At 45.7% G+C, this 23,351-nt stretch overlaps 1 protein-coding gene across 6 annotated transcripts in view; it reads right to left on the bottom strand.

Moving 5' to 3' along the window:
- The window catches only part of LOC139280046 (doublecortin domain-containing protein 1-like), a 761,217-nt gene that overhangs the window by 697,250 nt on the left and 40,616 nt on the right, over positions 1-23,351 (bottom strand). For 5 of the 6 annotated variants that reach the window (XM_070899504.1, XM_070899503.1, XM_070899505.1 and 2 more), the window contains exons 2-3: positions 22,510-22,568; positions 5,676-5,873 (exon numbers count right to left, since the gene is read on the bottom strand). In XM_070899504.1, coding sequence (XP_070755605.1) covers positions 5,676-5,866 — 191 coding nt within the window. In that variant the 5' untranslated portion in view covers positions 5,867-5,873; positions 22,510-22,568. The remainder of the gene's footprint in view (positions 1-5,675; positions 5,874-22,509; positions 22,569-23,351) is intronic. The other variant, XM_070899506.1, reaches the window with a different exon arrangement.

Genomic DNA, 23,351 nt, shown 5'->3' on the forward strand with positions numbered 1-23,351 from the left:
GTTCCAATACTATAATATTAAAAAGAAAATCTAAAAAAAGACATTGCCTGCTTTTAAGTTCCAAAGGAATGAGTACTGAGCAAGTTGGAGCAATGTTCTTTCACCTCTGAAGCCTAAGTTCAAGGTCTATTCAGGCTGATGAGTTCAAGTCTTATCTTGGTACTGACCCTAAGGGTACTATGGGATTTGAGTCTGAAGAGTTTCAAACCCAGTTACCAGTGGCCCTCGATCCACAACACAAAAGTGTCTGTAATTTGGCACAGATTGCACAAAACTGTCAACTTCACTTTCAGAAGCAACAAGGATGGCTTATTGGAAATAAGAAAATCACACAGTTGAAGCCATGGAGTGAATGCTTTTACTGGATTGGAGTGCTACCTTGCTGCTAACCGATGTTACACCTGATCTGGGAGCATTTGATACTGACACTGGCGCCCCAAATAGAGTGGGGCAGGGAGGTATAAAAATTAAAGGTTTCAAAATCATGAAACACAATAATGTTTTAGTTTTTTTAGATACCGGCCATAATTAAATCTTTCCCTTAATAACCAGCGTGAAGGTCACTGCCACAGGCTAGAAAAATCGAATGCTGAATAAGCATTGTCATGAATTTCATGTAGCCTTGAAGAGTGCATTAAATAAGTGCACAGCATTGCCAGCAGCAGTGAGGCTGACTGCAGCACCCACTCTCGGTGCCTGTGACCCTGTTGGGATCCCTGTAGGCGGCTTTTCAGGCAATTGTCAGTCATCAATGTCCAGTTGAATCAGTCAGGTCACAGTTGCATTGGCCCGGGTAACAGGTTGCTATGTCCACTGTCCATTGAATGCAGAGCCAACACCACGGAAACTGTAAAAGATTTCTGACTGCTTATTTTGGAGTCTTAGATTTCATGTTCAAAGAACCTTATGCACTTTCTTTGAATAAAGTAATTTACACCAGCAGAAAGGATTATATTCAATTGCTGGAAATCTAATATGCCCATAAAAGAAAGACTTGGATTTCTATCGCGCCTTTCATGGCCACTGGATGTCTCAAAGTGCTTTCCAGCCAATAAAGTATTTTTGGAGTGTAGTCACTGTTGTAATGTGGGAAACGTGGCAGCCAACTTGCGCACAAGCAAGCTCCCATAAACAGCAATATGATAACGACCAGATAATCTGTTTTTAGTGATGTTAATTGAGGGATAAATATTGGCCAGGACACCGGGGATAACTCCCCTGCTCTTCTTCAAAATAGTACCATGGGATCTTTTACGTCCACCCGAGAGGGCACACAGGGCCTTGGTTTAATGTCTCATCTGAAAGACGGCACCTCCGACAGTGCAGCGCTCCCTCAGTACTGCAGTGAGAGTGTCAGCTTAGATTTTTTTTGTGCTCAAGTCCCTGGAGTGGGACTTGAACCCACAACCTTCTGACTCAGAGGCGAGCGTGGGTTCAAGTCCCACTCCAGTTTTATTATACATATATTCATAATGTCTTCCTGGCTCTATCATTAAAAAATTTAATACAGAGAGAGGTGTCCATGAATGGCTAGTGTCTGACTGTGGTAATGTTTTCAAATCATGGCTGATTGCTTGTCTTAATCCCAAGTATCACTGCAGACAATGATCCATAGTCTTACAATGAGAGGCACTTGCTGGTGGGCCTGCTGTGTACATCAACTGAATCCCTCTCTTCTGTCACAAAGGCGCCTGTCAATAAGGACAAGGATTTAGAAATTTCTCCAAAGATCAGAAAACACAAGGAGCTTTGGGTTAGAAATTGCTCCCCTTAGCGCCACTCCATAGCACCATCCAAGGGGGTGACGTGAGGCTAGAAATGGGAGATGTGCCTCGTGATTAGTGCAGATTGTTGGTAGCTGAGTGATTGTGGTCGGGGGTCGTGCATTGAGCAGTGTGTGAGGCTAGTAGTGCAGTTGGTAGGAAACGACTTTTGAAGATGCATTCACTGATCTTGACCAGTGGTCTGAGGTCTTGAAGCTTCTTTGGACACTGGACCAGGTAGTGCTGGCAGTGACGGTGATGTGGTCCCAAATCGTTCTTTCTGGAGGACCTCCTGGCACCTGTGGCTAGAGAGCCTATCTTGCAGTGTTGAATCCCTGCACAAAGCTGGGGTGCTGGTGCGAGACCCCCGGTTCCCCTTCGCTGGCTTGCTGAGCCATTTGTGTTAGTGCTGAGGCAGTTTTCACATTTGTTGAAGTTAGGAAGGTAATTCAGTTTTACCACCTGAATATTCACATTTGGAACATCTTTTAAATGTTGAATATTTCTTAAAAGGCAGTAAAGGCTGAACAATGTATTGATTCACTACATTTTATTTTGTATTGCTTCAGTGTGCATGGCCCCCGTTATTTCTCAGACCTCTTCATTGTCTACAATTCTTTGCGAGCTCCACAGCCTCTCTTCCAGACAAACTTCTCCTCGGATGCCTCCCCCACACCACCAGGATGGTGTTACATGGCAGATAAGCGCTGTTCCGTCAGACAAATTTTACCCCAATAGAGTTGTGGCCACTTTCAGTGGCTATTAACTCTGGTTGTCGGTGTCACACCGGCAACTTTCCTGGCTAAAACAAATTTCTCCCCCCTTAGATTCGATGTTAGTTTAAGTCGAATTGCAAGAGAACTGTGTACAGTGTCAGCTCCCCAAGTTAACACTAATAAATCCAACGTACTTACTGCAAAGTACTGACCAAAAGGGTCTTACTGCATAGGTCTACAGTTCTGCCACTAGGTTAAGCGAGCTGGATTTATCAATGTGCAGTATATGTATGCTGGTCTCCTGCGATCCGGTCTAATCAAGCACCAAATATAAAGTGCCTTAAATTGCTTTTCAAAACTATGTGGGAGAATGCTATGCTTAAAAGTGTCAGCATTGGGTCAGTGGTAGCACTCTCACCTCTGAGTCAGAGGGTGTGGGTTCAAGTCCCACGCCAGAGGCTTGAGCACAAAATCTAGGCTCTCACTTCAGTGCAGTACTGAGGGAGTGCTATGCTGTCAGAGGTGCTGCCTTTTTGATAAGGTGTAAAAGATCCCATGCTATTATTTTGAATTAAGAACAGAGGAGTTCTCCCTGGTGGGCAATATCTATTCCTCAATCAACATCACAAAAATAGTTAATCTGGCCATCACCTCATTGATGTTTGTGGGATCTTGCCCTGAGCAAATTAGCTGCCATGTTTCCTACATTACAATAGTGGCTACATTTCAAAACTTCTTAATTGGCTGTAAACCACTTTGGGATGTCATGAGGTTTTTGTCTGTTTTTTTCTCTTTCTTTCTGTCTTTCTTTCTTTCTTTCTTTCTTTCTTTCTTTCTTTCCTTCTGTTCTTCCTTCTTTATGTTTCTTTTCTTTATTTCTCATTAAAGACTGGAGCAGCATCACGGTAATAGCTAGTGGTGCAACAACACTAAAGCTGCTGCAGTTGCATGTTCAAAACCAATTTTAAAAATCTGCACTGAATGCCAGTGGTGAAGATTCACGCACCATCACTTCTGCATATGAAGCTATATGCATATCACTAGGCAATCTCATCAACTGGAACCCTATCCCTTGTACGCAATGGTTTAAATGCAAAGTTTAATGGTCATGTACTGAACTGGGATTAACGCTGCACGTGGGAAATCTCTAACTTGCACTTTGGAACCTCAGTTCTGTCTTTCCAAAGAGTGTGAGCTCCCAGCAACTATAATGATTACATTCAAGGAGGCTTTGTTATAACTGTCACAATGTCATGAGGTTTTTTTCTCTTTCTTGCTTAATCTGGTAATCTATGAGCTACTGACCAAAAGGGTCTGACTATGAAAGCTGTTGCATTGTCATTAAAACTGAACTGGGTCACTGATGTCCCCCAGGGAAAGGAACCTGTCACTTCTACCCAGTGTGACCTATATGTGACGTTAGTCCACACGATATTACTGACTCTTAAAAGGTCTCTAAAGTGGCTTGTCAAGCCATTCAGTAAGCAATTCAGGGCAACTAGGGTTGGGTAATAAACATGACCTTGCCCTAAATCCAAAATAAGGCAACAAAATTTCCAGATATCACTTAGAAGAAAAATAAATGAAAAAAAGGACAGCATAATGAAAGAGGCAAAGGGGCAAAGCAAAAAAGAACAATCTTCTTACTGAAAATATAAATATATAATGCAGAAAGTTTGAAACCTAGCCCTTCAATGTGACTTTTGACATGTGCTGTTTCCAGCTATTTGTTTGAAATCTGAATTATATGCTTTCATGCCCTCATGACCTCTTTCTTTCCCTATATATTTCCTCCCTTTGTCATTTAATCCCACGTTGCCTCTTTTCCCACATCCTTATCATTTAGTCTTTCCTCATTTATCTTACTCATTTCTTCCTGTCTCTCCCATTGCCGCTCTGTCTCCCTTTTTCCCTCTCTTTGGTGTCTTTCATTCCCTCTTTCATTCCCTCTTTGCTTTTTTTCTCATTCCTTCTCACTTCTTTATTCACTTTGTCTTCCCCTCCTTTCATCACCTCTCTCCCACTTTCCTTGCCTCCTCACTCCCTATTTCCCTTCTCTCATCCCCATCTCTCTTTTAGCCCTTCGGTCCCTCACACTTTCTTTCACCCCGTCCCTCTCACTCCCTCTCTCTTACAGTTACACATTTTTGTCTTGTAAACCTGGCCAACACTTCCACACCAGGTAACACTATCTGACCCAAACACAAAAGCAAAATACTGCGTATGCTAGAATCTTAAATAAACACAGAAAATGTTGGAAATACTCAGCAGGTCAGGCTGCACCTGTGGAGAGAAACAGAGTTAACGTTTCAGGTCTGTGACCCTTCGTCAGAACTGCAGTAGTTCGAGATGTAACAGATTCTTAAGGAAGTGCAGGGACAGTGAAAGGGGGAGGGGAGGAAAGAACAAAAGGGAAGCTCTGTGATAGGGTGGAAGGCAGAAGATAGTTAAGAGACAAAAGGGATGATGGGCAAAAATGAGATGGTAATGGAATAAGTTAAGAAACAAAAGATGCGTCGAGATGGGGTGTGAATGGCGGAATCATCACCAGCTGCCGTGAGAAAGAGAAAAAAAGGGGGGGTTGTAAACAAAAAGGAGGAAAGGGGGAAAAGACACTATCTGACCCCTTTCTGTTGCAGAGGTGGGTAGTGCTGAATGATTGTGCATGTAGCAGTGTAACCAAAGATCTTTCCTTTGCTGTGTTCTTTCAGAGCCGAACATGCACGGCAGGCTTCTGCTGGATGCAGTGGTGCATTCAGGCTGGCATTTATTAGTTTGCTTTGCAATTAATTCAGAATGGAAGGAAAGATGCCTGTTTTGTTGTGGCTTATAGCTTCCTCTGCTTTCTTGCGAGTCTCCCTTCGGGGAGAGTAACAAAAGATACAAAAGCCCATACAAGATGCCAATAGACTGCCTTGTAATTATGATTCGACTGGCCACATCTAAAACTAAAATTATAGATGGTATTGTCACAACTTATTATTTATATTATTGAATTTACTAATAAGTTAGCCATATGTTAGATTATTTTTGCATTATTTCGCCTTAGCACCTATGGGGCTTTTTATCTGATCAAGCAGCGTCCCCCCCCCCCCCTGGTAATGTTGAGCATTAGCCATGTCCACCTGCATAATACTGCATCCCCTTCCCCCTAATACCAGTTGAATAATAATAGTTCAATGCACTAATTTATTACCTTGGCAATCGCTGTGATGGGGATGAGGAAAATTTACTAATCTCTTTAATATATTCTTGCACTAAAGCATCCTCTAGACTACTGCATTGCGATCTCAGAGAATCAGTATATGGCACACTGCCTCCAGCTGTGGTCCCAGATGTCTTGCTGCTAGATGTGCTTGCACTCTTTGGCCTTTGATTTTTACCCATCTCGTATCTAGAAGGGAAAAGGGAGAGTTGACTTACATTGCTACAAGTTTTAAAATAGACACTGGCAACAATGCTAGACTGAATGTGAATCCTGTGATGTGGCACCTTTATCCATGTTCATATGGATGATTTTAGTTTCAAAATTTAGTTTCCCACATTACAACAATGACTACACTGCAAAAGTACTTAATTGGCTGTAAAGCGCTTTGAGGTGGTCGTGAAAGGCGCAATATAAATTCAAGTCTTTCTTTCTTTCTTTAATTCTCAGCCTGAGCCAAAATGAGTTGAAGAAAAACTGTCAGTAAACAGAAAATGTTGGAAATACATTGCAAATTCATAGCATCTGAAACCCATCATTTCAAACATCTGCTATTTATTTTGAGCATTTTATACTAGTACCTCAGATTTCCACATCTGCAGTTTAAAAAAAAATCTTAACTAGCTGTCTGATAGATATCCAAAATGTCAAGTGTATAAAAATTGCAATCTTTATGACAAGATAAATTCAGATCTTCTTTCTCAGTAGGAGTCCGGTTGCAGAATGCAGGGGTAGATTTTATGAATTAGTGCTCCTGACTCAGAGCATTCACACAGAAAGGGCACATGTCTCCAACTTGGTTGAAGAGGCCTTAGCCATGTTATGTATGTAACTTTACTAGTGTGTAAGACTTGCCACTAGAGGGCGCACCTGTTGGAGACCCAAGGGTCACCTGCACACCCCGGGCAAGCAGGTATAAAAGGCAGCCTACCATGCTGCTTCCTCACTCTGGAGTTACATTAAAGAGACCAAGGTCACAACAGTTTGAGCTTGCAGCATATAGTCTTGTGGAGTTATTCAGAATATAACAACTGGCGACGAGTAACTGATCACGAGCTTTCACACGGTTATGGCTGCTGTGGGTATTCTTGAGAGATTTGTTAAGGGTGATGATTGGGACGCCTTTGTTGAGCGTCTGGACCAGTACTTCATAGCCAACGAGCAGGATACGGAAGATACCACGATCAAGCGCAGGGCGATTCTCCTCACTGTTTGTGGGTCCACGATATATGGCCTCGTCAAAAATCTGCTAGCACCGATGAAACCAACGGACAAGGCATATGCAGAGTTGTGCATGCTGGTTCGGGAACACCTCAAGCCGAAGGAGAGCATCTTAATGGCCAGGTATCACTTTTACACATACCATCGCTCCGAGGGCCAGAATGTGGCGAGCTATGTTGCCGACCTAAGACGCCTTGCGGGACTGTGCGAATTTGCTGGATTTTTGGAGGAAATGTTACAGGACTTTTTCGTGCTTGGGATCGGCCACGAGGTCATTCTTCGCAAACTGCTGTCTGCCAAATCCTTAGATCTGAGCAAGGCCATCACAATAGCCCAGGCTTTCATGTCCACGAACGATAACACTAAACAGATATCTTTGCAGCATCGAAGCTTCGGGCAAGTACTGTGCATAAAATAACGCTTTCAGCAGGCAGAACTATATATGGCAGGGCCTGCACGCCTGCAGAGGCCAGACCTAGGATGACTCAGAGTCTGCTGTGGGGCATGAATGCGAATCCATTAACACCATGTTGGCGCTGCAGGGGTAATCATCGGGTCCATCAATGTCAATTCAAGCACTACGTGTGCAAGGGCTGTGGGACAATGGGCACCTCCAGCGAATGTGCAAACGTACTGCGACCCACCACGTGACAGAGTCGGCAGAAGATAACCGATCCGGCGCGGATCACGCTGAACGAGTAAGAGAGGCAACTCAACCCGAGGCTGAAGAGGAAGTGTATGGGGTACATACTTTCACCACCAAAAGCCCTCCGATATTGTTGAAAGTCAAATTAAACAGCATTCCAGTTTACATGGAATTGGTCACGGGGGCGAATCAGTCAATTATGAGTCAGAAGGCTTTTGAGAAACTGTGGGGCAACAAGACACAAAGGCGAAAACTAAGCCCGATTCACACAAAGCTGCGCACTTACACCAAAGAGCTCATACCAGTCATTCTCAGTGCGGCAGTGAAGGTATCGTACGATGGAACCGTGCATGATTTATCATTATGGATTGTACCAGGCGATGGCCCAATGCTGTTTGGCAGAAGCTGGCTAGGAAAGACCCGATGGAACTGGGACGACATCAAACCACTGTCTTCGGTGGATGACGCCTCGTGCACCCAAGTGCTAAACAAATTCCCGTCGTTACTTGAGCCAGGCATCGGCAACTTCACAGGTGCCAAAGTGCAGATCCATCTAATCCTTGATGCATGGTCCGTTCATCACAAGGCCCGAACGGTTCCATATGTGATGCGAGAGAAATTCGAGATCGAGCTGGACAGACTTCAACGAGAGGGAATCATATCACCAAACGAGTTCAACGAGTGGGCCAGTCCAATTGTTCCAGTGTTGAAAAGGACGGTCAGAATCTGCGGGGACTACAAGCTAACGATCAACTGAGTCTCGTTACGGGAACAGTACCCACTACCCAAAGCAGATGACCTGTTCGCAACACTAGCAGTCGTTCACCAAGCTGGATCTAACCTCTGCTTACATGACACAGGAGCTGGCTGAATCTTCGAGAAAATTGACGTGCATCAACACGCACAAAGGACTGTTCATATAGCACAGATGTCCTTTTGGGATTCGCTCGGCTGCGGCCATCTTCCAGAGGAACATGGAGAGTCTGCTGAAATCGGTTCCATGCACCATGGCGTTTCAAGACGGCATCCTGATCACTGGTCGCAACACCACCGAACAACCTGGAAGAGGTCCTAAAGCGACTGGACAGAGTGGGACTCAGTCTGAAATGCTCCGTGTGTTTTCCTGGTGCCAGTGGTTGAATTTCTGGAGAGAAAGATTGCGGTGGACGGCATCAGACCCACGGACTCCAAGACGCAGGCCATCAAGAATGCACCCAGACCACAGAATGTAATGGAGCTGCGTTTGTTCCTGGGACTCCTCAACTATTTTGGTAACTTTCTACCGGGGTTGAGCACTTTGCTGGAACCTTTGCATTTATTGATACCCAAGGGTGACGACTGGGTTTGGGGTAAAGCTCAAGAGACAGCATTTAATAAGGCCAGAAACCTGCTATGTTCTAACAAGTTACTTGTATTGTATGACCCGTGTAAACGTTTAGTACTAGCTTGTGATGCATCTTCGAACGGGGTTGGTTGTGTGTTAAAGCAAGCCAATGTGTCAGGCAAACTGCAACCGGTTGCAAACGCATCCATAAGTTTATCGAAGGCTGAAAGAGCCTACAGTGTGGTTGAGAAAGAAGCATTAGCATGCATATACAGGGTTAAGAAAATGCACCAATACCTATTTGGACTCCGATTCGAACTCGAAACCGACCACAAACCGCTCATTTCGCTGTTCTCAGAAAGCAAAGGTACAGTTGTGCACAGTTTTGATCTCCTAACTTGAGGAAGAACATTCTTGCTATTGAGGGAGTGCAGCGAAGGTTCACCAGACTGATTCCCGGGATGGCGGGACTGACATATCAAGAAAGACTGGATCAACTGGACTTGTATTCACTGGAGTTCAGAAGAATGAGAGGGGATCTCATAGAAACGTTTAAAATTCTGACGAGTTTAGACAGGTTAGATGCAGGAAGAATGTTCCCAATGTTGGGGAAGAACAGAACCAGGGGTCACAGTCTAAGGATAAGGGGTAAACCATTTAGGATCGAGATGCGTTCCAGGTGCGTGGAGAGAGTTGGGACGTGCACCGCTGAGGCCTATAAAAAGGCCCAACTTGTCAGAGGAGGCTCAGGAGTTCCAGATGCATGGAGAGAGTCAGGAGGTGCATCGCTGAGGCTTATAAAAAGGCCCAACGCATCGGAGGAGGCTCGGGAGTTCCAGGTGCGTGGAGAGAGTTGGGAGATGTGTCACTGAGGCGTGTTTGTGCAGTTACAGGGAGAAGGCAAAAAAAAAGTAGAAAGAAATCGAAAGGTGACGTCACAGCCAAGAAGGTAAGTGATTGGCTGGTGATTGGTGAGTAACTTTTCTTTTTCGTTCTTTATCAGTAAGTAACATTTAGCACTGTTGTTGCCAACTTAACTGTATCTAAAGGTTAAGTCATGGCAGGAGAGCTCGGACATATGTTATGCTCCTCCTGTACTATATGGGAAGTCAGGGACGCTTCCGGTGTCCCTGACAACTACCTACGCGGGAAGTGCATCCGCCTGCAGCTCCTGACGGACCGCATTGCGGGTGGATCTGCAGGTGGATTCACTCTGGAGCATCCACGATGCTGAGAATGACCTGAATAGCACGTTTAGCGAATTGGTCACACCGCAGGTAAAGGGTACTCAGCCAGATAGTAAATGGGTGACCTGCAGGAAGAGCAGTGTAAGGAAGGTAGGGCAGGGGTCCCTGCGGTCATCCCCCTGCAAAACAGATACACCGCTTTGGGTACTATTGAGGGGGATGACTCATCAGGGGAGGGCAGCAGCAGCCAAGTTCATGGCACCGTGGGTGGCTCTGCTGCACAGGAGCGCAGCAAAAAGAGTGGGAGCGCTATAGTGATAGGGGATTCGATTGTAAGGGAAATAGACAGGCGTTTCTGCGGCCACAACCGAGACTCCAGGATGGTATGTTGCCTCCCTGGTGCAAGGGTCAAGGATGTCTCGGAGCGGGTGCAGGACATTCTGAAATAGGAGGGAGAACAGCCAGTTGTCGTGGTGCACATTGGTACCAACGACATAGGTAAAAAAAGGGATGAGGTCCTACGAAATGAATTTAAGGAGCTAGGAGCTAAATTAAAAAGTAGGACCTCAAAAGTAGTAATCTCGGGATTGCTACCAGTGCCACGTGCTAGTCAGAGTAGGAATCGCAGGATAGCGCAGCGGTGCAGCAGAGAGGGATTCAAATTCCTGGGGCATTGGAACCGGTTCTGGGGGAGGTGGGACCAGTACAAACCGGACGGTCTGCACCTGGGCAGGACCGGAACCAATGTCCTAGGGGGAGTGTTTGCTAGTGCTGTTGGGGAGGAGTTCAACTAATATGGCAGGGGGATGGGAACCAATGCAGGGAGACAGAGGGAAACAAAAAGGAGGCAAAAGCAAAAGACAGAAAGGAGATGAGGAAAGGTGGAGGGCAGAGAAACCCAAGGCAAAGAACAAAAAGGGCCATTGTACAGCAAAATTCTAAAAGGACAAAGGGTGTTAAAAAAACAAGCCTGAAGGCTTTGTGTCTTAATGCAAGGAGTATCCGCAATAAGGTGGATGAATTAACTGTGCAAATAGATGTTAACAAATATGATGTGATTGGGATTACGGAGACGTGGCTCCAGGATGATCAGGGCTGGGAACTCAACATCCAGGGGTATTCAACATTCAGGAAAGATAGAATAAAAGGAAAAGGAGGTGGGGTAGCATTGCTGGTTAAGGAGGAAATTAAGGCAATAGTTCGGAAGGACATTAGCTTGGATGATGTGGAATCTATATGGGTAGAGCTGCAGAACACCAAAGGACAAAAAACGTTAGTGGGAGTTGTGTACAGACCTCCAAACAGTAGTAGTGATGTTGGGGAGGGCATCAAACATGAAATTAGGAGTGCATGCAATAAAGGTGCAGCAGTTATAATGGGTGACTTTAATATGCACATAGATTGAGTTAACCAAGCTCGAAGCAATACGGTGGAGGAGGATTTCCTGGAGTGCATAAGGGATGTTTTTTTAGACCAATATGTCGAGGAACCAACTAGCGGGGAGGCCATCTTAGACTGGGTGTTGTGTAATGAGAGAGGATTAATTAGCAATCTCGTTGTGCGAGGCCCCTTGGGAAAGAGTGACCATAATATGGTGGAATTCTGCATTAGGATGGAGAATGAAACAGTTAATTCAGAGACCATGGTCCAGAACTTAAAGAAGGCTAACTTTGAAGGTATGAGGCGTGAATTGGCTAGGATAGATTGGCGAATGATACTTCAGGGGTTGACTGTGGATGGGCAATGGCAGACATTTAGAGACCACATGGATGAACTACAACAATTGTACATTCCTGTCTGGCGTAAAAATAAAAAAGGGAAGGTGGCTCAACCGTGGCTATCAAGGGAAATCCGGGATAGTATTAAAGCCAAGGAAGTGGCATACAAATTGGCCAGAAATAGCAGCGAACCCGGGAACTGGGAGAAATTTAGAACTCAGCAGAGGAGGACAAAGGGTTTGATTAGGGCAGGGAAAATGGAGTACGAGAAGAAGCTTGCAGGGAACATTAAGACGGATTGCAAAAGTTTCTATAGATATGTAAAGAGAAAAAGGTTAGTAAAGACAAACGTAGGTCCCCTGCAGTCAGAATCAGGGGAAGTCATAACAGGGAACAAAGAAATGGCAGACCAATTGAACAAGTACTTTGGTTCGGTATTCACTGAGGAGGACACAAACAACCTTCCGGATATAAAAGGGGTCGGAGGGTCTAGTAAGGAGGAGGAACTGAGGGAAATCCTTATTAATCGGGAAATTGTGTTGGGGAAATTGATGGGATTGAAGGCCGATAAATCCCCAGGGCCTGATGGTCTGCATCCCAGAGTACTTAAGGAGGTGGCCTTGGAAATAGCGGCTGCATTGACAGTCATTTTCCAACATTCCATAGACTCTGGATCAGTTCCTATGGAGTGGAGGGTAGCCAATGTAACCCCACTGTTTAAAAAAGGAGGGAGAGAGATAACAGGGAATTATAGACCAGTCAGCCTGACATCGGTAGTGGGTAAAATGGTGGAATCAATTATTAAGGATGTCATAGCAGTGCATTTGGAAAGGGGTGACATGATAGGTCCAAGTCAGCATGGATTTGTGAAAGGGAAAGGGAAATCTTCTGGAATTTTTTGAGGATGTTTCCAGTAGAGTGGACAAGGGAGAACCAGTTGATGTGATATATTTGGACTTTCAGAAGGCTTTCAACAAGGTCCCACACAAGAGATTAATGTGCAAAGTTAAAGCACATGGGATTGGGGGTAGTGTGCTGACATGGTTTGAGAACTGGTTGTCAGACAGGAAGCAAAGAGTAGGAGTAAATGGGTTCTTTTCAGAATGGCAGGCAGTGACTCGTGGGGTACCGCAAGGTTCTGTGCTGGGGCCCCAGCTGTTTACACTGTACATTAATGATTTAGACGAGGGGATTAAATGTAGTATCTCCAAATTTGCAGATGACACTAAGTTGGGTGGCAGTGTGAGCTGCATGGAGGATGCTATGAGGCTGCAGAGCAACTTGGATAGGTTAGGTGAGTGGGCAAATGCATGGCAGATGAAGAATAATGTCGATAAATATGAGGTTATCCACTTTGGTGGTAAAAACAGAGAGACAGACTATTATCTGAATGGTGACAGATTAGGAAAAGGGGAGGTGCAAAGAGACCTGGGTGTCATGGTACATCAGTCATTGAAGGTTGGCATGCAGGTACAGCAGGCGGTTAAGAAAGCAAATGGCATGTTGGCCTTCATAGCGAGGGGATTTGAGTATAGGGGCAGGGAGGTGTTGCTACAGTTGTACAGGGCCTTCGTGAGGCCACACCTGGAGTGTTGTGTACAGTTTTGGTCTCCTAACCTGAGGAAGGACATTCTTGCTATTGAGGGAGTGCAGCGAAGGTTCACCAGACTGATTCCCGGGATGGCGGGACTGACCTATCAAGAAAGATTGGATCAACTGGGCTTGTATTCACTGGAGTTCAGAAGAATGAGAGGGGACCTCATAGAAACGTTTAAAATTCTGACAGATTAGATGCAGGAAGAATGTTCCCAATGTTGGGGAATTCCAGAACTAGGGGACACAGTCTAAGGATAAGGGGTAAGCCATTTAGGACCGAGATGAGGGAGAATTTCTTCACCCAGAGAGTGGCGAACCTGTGGAATTCTCTACCACAGAAAGTTGTTGAGGTCAATTCACTAAATATATTCAAAAAGGAGTTAGATGTAGTCCTTACTACTAGGGGGATCAAGGGGTATGACGAGAAAGCAGGAATGGGGTACTGAAGTTGCATGTTCAGCCATGAACTCATTGAATAGCGGTGTCGGTTCGAAGGCAGAATGGCCTACTCCTGCACCTATTTTCTATGTTTCTATGTTTCTTAACACCAATGCTTCGTCCCACATCCAAAGATGGACACTAACATTATCTGCGTATGACTATGTAATCCATCACAGATCAGGCACTGAGAACTGTGCTGATGCCCTCAGTCAGCTACCATTGCCCACCACCGGGGTGAAAATGGCGCAACCCGCAGACTTACTTCTTGTAATGGATGTTTCTGAGAGTGAGGGGTCACCCGTCACGGCTCGCCAGATCAGGACTTGGACTAATCAGGACCCTGTGCTATCACTAGTAAAAAGCTGCATCCTTAATGGGAGCTGGTTGACTTTTCCCGGGGAAATGCAAGACGAAATTAAGCTGTTTTACCGATGCAAGGATGAAATGTCCATCCATTCGGATTGTCTCCTATGGGGGAATTGCGTGGTTTTGCCAAAAAAAGGCAGGGAAACGTTTATATGCGAACTACACAGTACTCACCCAGGCATAGTCATGATGAAGGCTATCGCCAGGTCGCATGTTTGATGGCCTGGCATTGACTCGGAATTGGAGTCATGCGTACACCAATGTAACACTTGCTCGCAGTTGAACAATGCACCAAGGGAGGTCCCACCGAGTCTGTGGTCATGGCCCTCCAAATCATGGTCCACGGTCCACGTAGATTTCGCTGGCCCCTTTCTAGGAAAGATGTTCCTTGTAGCAGTGGATGCTTACTCTAAATGGATTGAACGTATAATAATGTCATCATGTACGTCCACTGCCAACATTGAAAACCTCCGGGCCATGTTTGCCACTCATGGTTTTCCCGACGTCCTTGTTAATGACAATGGACCATGTTTCACCAGCTCGGAATTCAACGAGTTCATGACCAGCAATGGCATCAAGCATGTCAGGTCTGCCCCGTTTAAGCCCGCATCCAATGGTCAAGTGGAACGGGCAGTCCAAACTATCAAGCAGAGCTTGAAACGCGTGACGGACGGATCCCTGCAGACCCGGTTATCTCGGGTTCTGCTCAGCTATCGGACGCGACCCCACTCGCTTACTGGTGTTCCCCCCTGCAAAATTGTTAATGAAGAGAGCACTTAAAATTAGGCTCTCCTTAGTCCACCCAGATCTCAATGATCATGTAGAAACCCGGCATCACCGGCATAACGTGTACCACGATTGCGCGGCTGTATCGCGTGACACTGAGGTTAATGATCCTGTGTTTGTTCTTAATTATGGTCATGGTCCCAAATGGGTTGCTGCCACTGTTTTAGCCAAGGAGGGGAATAGAGTGTTTGTTGTCAAACTTTTGAATGGACAAACGTTCAGAAAGCATTTGGATCAGACCAAACTGCGTATCACTGACAACCAAGAACAGTTTGAAGAGGACATTACCATCATTGATCCACCAACACACACCCAACCAGCAACCGACCTCGCTGTCAACCACGAGGATGAACCCACCATGTCCGACAGTCCAATCAGACCAGCTGCGCTGCACTGCAGCAATGATCCGACCAACTCACCCATGCCAGGACTTCAACTCAGGCGATCAACCCAGGAACGTAGAGCCCCGGGTCGCCTCAACTTGTAAATAACTTGTATCTAAGACTTTGGGGGGGAGTGATGTTATATATGTAAACTTTACTTGTTTGTAAGACTTGCCACCAGGGGGCAAGCAGGTATGAAAGGCAGTCTACCATGCTGCTTCCTCACTCTGGAGTTACATTAAAGAGACCAAGGTCACAACAGTTTGAGCTTACAGTATACAGTCTTGTGGAGTTATTCAGAACGTAACAAGCCATGGAGGGAAAATTGTGCAGTTCTTGTAGGATTCGGTACATAAACTTTAAATATGCAAAGCTCTGTGCTGGGAGTGCTAATGTGTGTGATAATAATGACTCCTTTAATGCATGTAGTTATGCTTGAATTCCAGTTTTAAGATATGGTGACAACAGATGAGGATTTTAAATAGCCTTCACAGTAGCCTTGTCATACTAATGGATCTCATATGGCAAGACGGTATCAGCTGTGGCTCAGTTGGTTTAACTCTCGCCTTTGAGTCAGAAAGTTGTGGGTCCCATACTAGAGACTTTAGTCCATAATCTCGGTTAACACTCCAGGGCAGTACCGAGGGAGTGCTGCTCTGTCTTTCGAATAAGATATTAAGCCCAGGCCCCATCTGCCTTCTCAGCTGGACATATATTTATCCCTTAACTAACATCATAAAATAAAAACTGATTATCTGGTCATTATGACATTGCTGTCTGTGTGCAAATTGGCTGCCGCGTTTCCTATTTTTTGCAACAGTACTTCATTGGCTGTAAAGCACACTGGGACGTTCTGAGGTTGTGAAAGCTACTATATAAATCTAAGTTCTTTATTTCATTTGCTCATCAGATGATTCGTTATTTTATAATGACAGTATTATGCCGTGTAATTTTTAAAAATTAATTCTCGGGATGTGGCCAATGCTGGCAAGGTTGCCATTTATTTCCTATCCCTAGTTTTCCCTGAGAAGATGGTGGTGGGCCTTCTTGAACTGCTGCAGTCCGTGTGATTAAGGTCCCCCCACAATGCTGCTCGGTAAGGAGTTCCAGGATTTTGACCCAGTGATGATAAAGATATTGTGAAGTCAGGATGGTGTGCGACTTAGAGATGATGCTGTTCCTATTCACCTGTTGCCCATGTTCTTTTCGGTGGTGGAAAGCGTGGTTCAGGAGATGCTACTGAAGAAGCCTTGCTGAGTTACTGCATCCCTCCTGTAGATAGTACACATTGCAGCCACACTGTCGCTATGTTATGCTGGAGGTTCAGGTTTGTGGATGAGATCCTGATCGAGCAGATTGCTTTGTCCTGGATGGTATTGAGCTTCTTGAGTGTTGTTGCAGCTGCACCCATCCAGGCAAGCGGAAATTATTCCATCACACACGCGACTTGTCCCTTGAAGGTGGCGGAGAGGCTTTGGGGAGTTAGGTGGTGAGCCACTCACTGTAGAATGTCTAGCCTCTGATCTGTTCTCGTAGCCATAGCATTTATGTGGCTAGTCCAGCTGAGTTTCTGGTCAATGGTGACCCCCAGAATATTGATGGTGTTGGACTTAGTGATGGTAATACCATTCCATTTCAAGGGGAGGTGGTTAGGCTCTCTCTTGTTGGAGATGGTTATTGCCTGGCACTTAACTGACAAGTACCATTTGTGCCACACATCAGCTCAAGCCTGGACTTGCTGCAAGTGGGCATGGACTGACTGCTTTGTTATCTGAGGATCTACAAATGGAGCTGAACACTGTAATTGTCAGTGAACAGCCCCAGCTCTGACCATATGATGAAGGGAAAGTAATGGTTGAAGCAGGTGAAGATAGTTGAGCCTAGGACGCTGCCTTGAGGAGTTCCAGGGGTTGAGATGATTGGCCTCCAATAACCACAACCATATTCCTTTGTGTCAAGTATAACTCCAGCCACTAGAGAGTTTCTCCTCGGATTTCCACTGACTTCAGTTTTACTAGGGGTTTTTGGTGCCACACTCAGTTGAATCCTGATTTGATGTGAAGGGCGGTCATTCTCATCTCACCTCTGGAATTTACCTCACTTCCATGTGTATACCAAGCTTGCAATGAGGTCTGGAGCCAAGTGGTCTGGCCAAACTCAAACTGGGCATCGGTGAACTTTGCTGATGATTGGGATAACTGGCTGAGTTGAATTTATCCTGCTTTTTGTGGAATATACAATGCAATAAGTAAACAGAGCCTCAAGTCTAAAGCCAGTCAGAATTTAATTTTTGTTTGCCAAGGGAATTTTGCAGATTGGGAAATGTTTGTGAATTTAAAGCTCCAGGTCAGAAGCATTCAGTATTCAGCTACTTCTGGGCATAAGGGCTGCCACACTTAAACCTTTGATCTCCACTTCCATTAAGCAGAGGATCCTTGCCAAATTTACGCTTGAATGTCAGCCGGTTATTTACCTATAGGAAGGCATGGAAGCCAACCCAGATCCTCTCCTCTTCCCGATTGATGCTTTACCTCTCAAAGCCCAATAGCAACACCTCAACTGCTGTCCTTCCTGAGGTCAGCTAACTGAATACAATTCAGTACTACATCGAACGTGCACATTTAAATTGAGCCATCGAGGAAGCTGATGTAAGAAATGATTGCTTACAGATTTTCTTTCAAAACATTTTTATGCATCTGTTGCTTAGCTCTGAGTCAGAAGGTTGTAGGTTCAAGTACCACTCCAGGGACTTGAGCACATAAATCTAGATTGACACTCCAGTGCAGTGCTGAGGGAGTTCTGCACTGTCGGAGGTGCCGTCTTTTGGATGAGACGTTAAACCGAGGCTGCTTCTGCTCTCTCAGGTGGACGTAAAAGATCCCATGTCATTATTTCGAAGAAGAACAGGAGAGTTATCCCCAGTGACCCGGCCAATATTTATCCCTCAATCAACACAACAAAAACAGATGATTTGGTCATTATCACATTGCTGTTTGTGAGAGCTGGCTGTATGCAAATTGGCTGCTGCATTTCCCACATTACAACAGTGACTATACTCCAAAAGTACTTAATTGGCTGTAAAGCACTTTGGGACATCCGGTGGCCGTGAAAGGCGCTATTTAAATGTAAGTCTTTCTTTTATTGGACTTCTGAGTAGGGTAGTAAGGCAAAGATTCTGGAGACAGGATTCTGTGGAAGGATGAGTTAGATGGGTTGAATGGCCTTCCTCATCTTTATGAACTTCGGAGACCATATTACAAATCTCGACACTAATTAATCAAGAGAGCGGTCTCTATAAAGACAGAAAGCATTCTTAATGAGCTGAAAATGTCTATCACATATACTCTCGGCAATGTCAATTTTCTGCAGAAGACTCAAGCCCATGCATTCTGCATTAAATTCTAGTGTCCATTCAGTACTTAATTAATTAAGAACTCTTTCCCTTACTATAGAGTGGGTGTACCTTTCATCATCTATTTCGTTGTACCTTCCATACCTATCTACCATAAGCACTTGGCAAGACCTTGCTATTCTGGAGTACTGGACAAAATCACAGGGTACATGACACTATAAGTAAACCTCTGAGTGCCATAATCGAATTATAACAGTTTGTCAGCGCTAGCCTCATTTTGCTCTCCAGCTTTTGAAAGCATTGTCAGTATCCCCCTATGCAGATGCATGAGGGGTAAAAAATATACCAGAACGGTCTGCCTCATTGGCAATCCTGCTGTTGTAAATGCATAAGGGAGTGCATGCTTTGTAATCCCATTCACACAGTGTAAATATCATGATTTATACTTTCATTATCCTCAACAGAAGCTTTTCTAAACAAAACACAATAATATTTACCACATAACCCATTCATTGAATTTAATCAGAGATTCTCAAACAACTATAGTTTTAAACTTACTGCATGATAATCATCATCGGGTTCAAGGATGACTTGCTTCCACACTAAAAATGAGTACTCAGGTGACTGATGAACTCGTTTTAAATGGTGGAAGATGGCTGTGCGTGAATTCTTTTAACGTGGTGGCCATTGCACAACAGCCACCACACGAGCTTGACGGGGCAAGATCTTGGTCCAGTGGCAAGGGGATCCAAGACAACTGGAGACCAGGCTCCGCCGCATGTGCCAATACATACACAAAAACACAAACATACTCCTACAGTCCTCCTTCCTTCCTCCTTCCCACAGGACCTCTCCCTACATAGAATTCATAGTAAGCAATGTGAGTCTCATGATCTCACAGCCTTGCTATTGGCCTGTGCTGTGCCTTCCCTTGGTCTTGTCCGCGCTGCTGCACCTCTGGGCTCCGACCTCTCCGCTCCTCCATGCCTCGTCTGTCCTCTCCTCTCCGCTTCTGACCTCCGGACCTCACCTGTCCCGAACACCGGACCTCACCGGTCCCGACCTCCAGACCTCGCCCAGCCTGACCTCGCCGGTCCCGACTTCCGCTCCTCGCCGTTTCCGACCTCCGCTCCTCACCATTTCCGACCTCCGCTCCAAGCAGCTTCTGACCTCCGCTCCTCGCCGTTTCCGACCTCCGCTCCTCACCATTTCCGACCTCCGCTCCAAGCAGCTTCTGACCTCCGCTCCTCGCCGTTTCCGACCTCCGCTCCTCACCATTTCCGACCTCCGCTCCAAGCAGCTTCTGACCTCCGCTCCTCGCCGTTTCCGACCTCCGCTCCTCACCATTTCCGACCTCCGCTCCAAGCAGCTTCTGACCTCCGCTCCACGCCGCTTCTGACCTCCGCTCCTTGCCACTTCCGACCTCCGCTCCAAGCAGCTTCCGACCTCCGCTCCTCAGCGCTTCTGACCTCCGCTCCTCGCCACTTCCGATCTGCGCTCCTCGCTGCTTCCGACCTGCGCTCCTCGCTGCTTCCGACCTGCGCTCCTCGCTGCTTCCGACCTGCGCTCCTCGCTGCTTCCGACCTGCGGTCCTCGCCATTTCCAACCTCCGCTCCAAGCAGCTTCTGACCTCCGCTCCACGCCGCTGCTGACCCCGCTCCTCACCGTTTCCAACCTTCGCTCCTCGCCATTTCCGACCTCCGCTCCTCACCGCTTCCGACCTCCGCTCCTCGCCGCTCCCGACCTCCGCTCCTCGCCACTTCCGACCTCCGCTCCTCGCTGCTTCCGAACTGCGCTCCTCGCCGCATTCGTCCTCTGCTTCTCCCGCTCCTGCGCCTGGGTCCCAACCCCTCCACTCAGCGCCACCATGCTCCAAGAGAGGCCATAAATCATCTACCTGCATTCTGATGACATCTAATTTTGTCGCCCACCTTGGTTTTGCTGCCCTCTCTAGACCGTTGATAATAGTTAAATACAATCTGCTCAACTGGAATGCTGCAAGGAAAGTTTGCTAAATATATCAATGCTTGAGATTCATAAAACGCCGACAAGATACAAAAACAGAAGCACCAAATTTGCAATGGGTAAGCAGCCTTTCTAAAATCTGCACTTCATTCATTAAAATGAAAAATGCCTCAATTGAAAATTGGCAGTGGTGTAGGAAGTCGCATCTTTCACTCCTTGGGTGTGAACTGATCAGAAATGAAACATTTGTAAAGGGGTCTTTCCCCATCAGCTCACTCTCTTCTCCGCTATCATAGAAACATTGGGCCCAAGTTTCCACACGATAAAAAACGGGCGCCCCTCCGAGCTGGGCGCCCATTTTTCACACCTAAAACGGCGCCTAAAAAAAAACTCGCGATTCTGGAGCGTTCTGCAGCTCCTTGTCTGCCTGGCGCGGCACCCGGGGGGGGCAGAGCCTACACTCGCGCCGATTTTGTAAGTGGGAGGGGGCGGGTACTATTTAAATTAGTTTTTTTCCTGCCGGCAACGCTGCGCGTGTGCGTTGGAGCGTTCGCGCATGCTCAGTGTGAAAAAAACATTGGCACTCGGCTATTTTTGTAGTTCTTTGTAGCTGTTTAATTTTTGAACATTTTTTAATAAAAGCACATTGCCATCAGCACATCAGCACTTGCAGCCTTCTCACTGTCTCCTTCCCCCCTCCCGCGCGGGAACGAAACAGCTGTTCCCTTTCCCCCCTCCCCTCCGCGGGAATGAAACGGCTGTTTAATTCCCCCCCCCTCCCCTCCACGGGAACGAACCGGCTGTTCCCTCCTCCCCCCCCCTCCCCTCCGCGGGAACGAACCGGCTGTTCCCTTCCCCCCCCCCTCCCGCGGGAACGAACGCCTGCAGCATTCTCCGTGCCTGAAGCACTTTCACACAGGTAGGAAGATGGTTTATTTAATCTTTTCTTTGCTTATAAATGTTTATTCAGGTTGGATTTATTTGTATAATATTTGTATAAGTATAAATAAGGATTTATTGTAGAATTTAATGAGTTCCCTTCCCCCCCCCCTCGTTCTGGACGCCTAATTTGTAACCTGCGCCTGATTTTTTAATGTGTCGAACAGGTTTTTCAGTTCTACAAAAATCTTCACTTGCTCCATTCTAACTTAGTTTGGAGTACGTTTTCACTGTGGAAACTTCGAAATCAGGCGTCAGTGGCCGGACACGCCCCCTTTTGAAGAAAAAATTCTGTTCCAAAGTAGAACTGTTCTACCTGACTAGAACTGCAGAAAAAAAAATGTGGAGAATTGCGATTTCTAAGATAGTCCGTTCTCCACCAGTTGCTCCTAAAAATCAGGCGCAAATCATGTGGAAACTTGGGCCCATAGAAACATAGAAAATAGGTGCAGGAGTAGGTCATTCGGCCCTTCGAGCCTGCCCCGCCATTCAATGAGTTCATGACTGAACATACAACTTCAGTACCCCATTCCTGCTTTGTCGCCATCCCCCTTGACCCCCTAGTAGTAAGGACTACATCTAACTCCTTTTTGAATATATTTAGTGAATTGGCCTCAACAACTCTCTGTGGTAGAGAATTCCACAGGTTCACCACTCTCTGGGTGAAGAAGTTTCTCCTCATCTCGGTCCTAAATGGCTTACCCCTTATCCTTATCCTTATCATTTGTAGAGCTTCTTCCCCCGCGCCCCCCCCCCAACCCCTCCCCGTTGCCCCAGTTAAGTCAGTCAGGTGAACTGTTGGTAATATTTTGACACACAGTTGAGGTGCTCACCATGCAGCTAAAAAAAATAAAAAGACCTTACTTTTAAGCAACATTGTAAAAATTGATCAGCTTCATACCTTTAAAATCGCTCACCCAACACCTTCTCTCTTCGTCTCTTCACTTTAGCATTCTCATCCTATTACCAAGACAGAGAGATACAGCTATTAAGTGCCAAACCAATTACAGTTGCATAACCCCAAGTCAGAGCTAATGAAAGATGAACTTGACTCCCACTCTATTATTGGGGCATTTGCTAATAGATTAATAAGCATTTTAAGTGTCTTGCTGAGAATATGGCAGCTAATAGTCATTTGTAAACTGTTACCAGTGTGTTGTGTTTATGTACCCATTTGCAGATAATTCAAAGAAAGCTGAATCATAAGCAGTAATATCTGGCTGTCACTGATAGTTACTGGCTCAATATCTGTTATAGGTAAAGCAGTTAACGGACATTAGTTACAGTGGTACAAAAGCAAAATACTGCGGATGCTGGAAATCTGAAAAAAAAAAACAGAAAATGCTGGAAATACTCAGCAGGTCCGGCAGCATCTGTGGAGAGAGAAACAGAGTTAACGTTTCAGGTCGATGGCCCTTTATCAGAACTGGAAAAAGTTAGAGATCTTCCAGTTCTGACGAGAGGTTATCAACCTAAACGTTAACTCTTGTTCTCTCTCCACAGATGCTGCCTGACCTGCTGAGTATTTTCTGTTTTTATTAGCTACAGTGGCTCTGATATATCAACAGAGTCATGGATCTTACTGGTACCCAAGTTCAGCAAAGAGCAAGTTCAAATTGTCTACATGCTGTAGCCCTCTTCAGTTGTAGATAAGATACTGCAGTCCATTTTAGAATATTGCCAGTGTCCAGTCTACCTGAAAGGATTCATGCACTTGAAATTTTCTGTTCTTCAAATGAAAAA

This window comes from Pristiophorus japonicus, chromosome 14 (assembly GCF_044704955.1).
Source record: "Pristiophorus japonicus isolate sPriJap1 chromosome 14, sPriJap1.hap1, whole genome shotgun sequence".
NCBI lineage: Eukaryota > Metazoa > Chordata > Chondrichthyes > Pristiophoridae > Pristiophorus > Pristiophorus japonicus.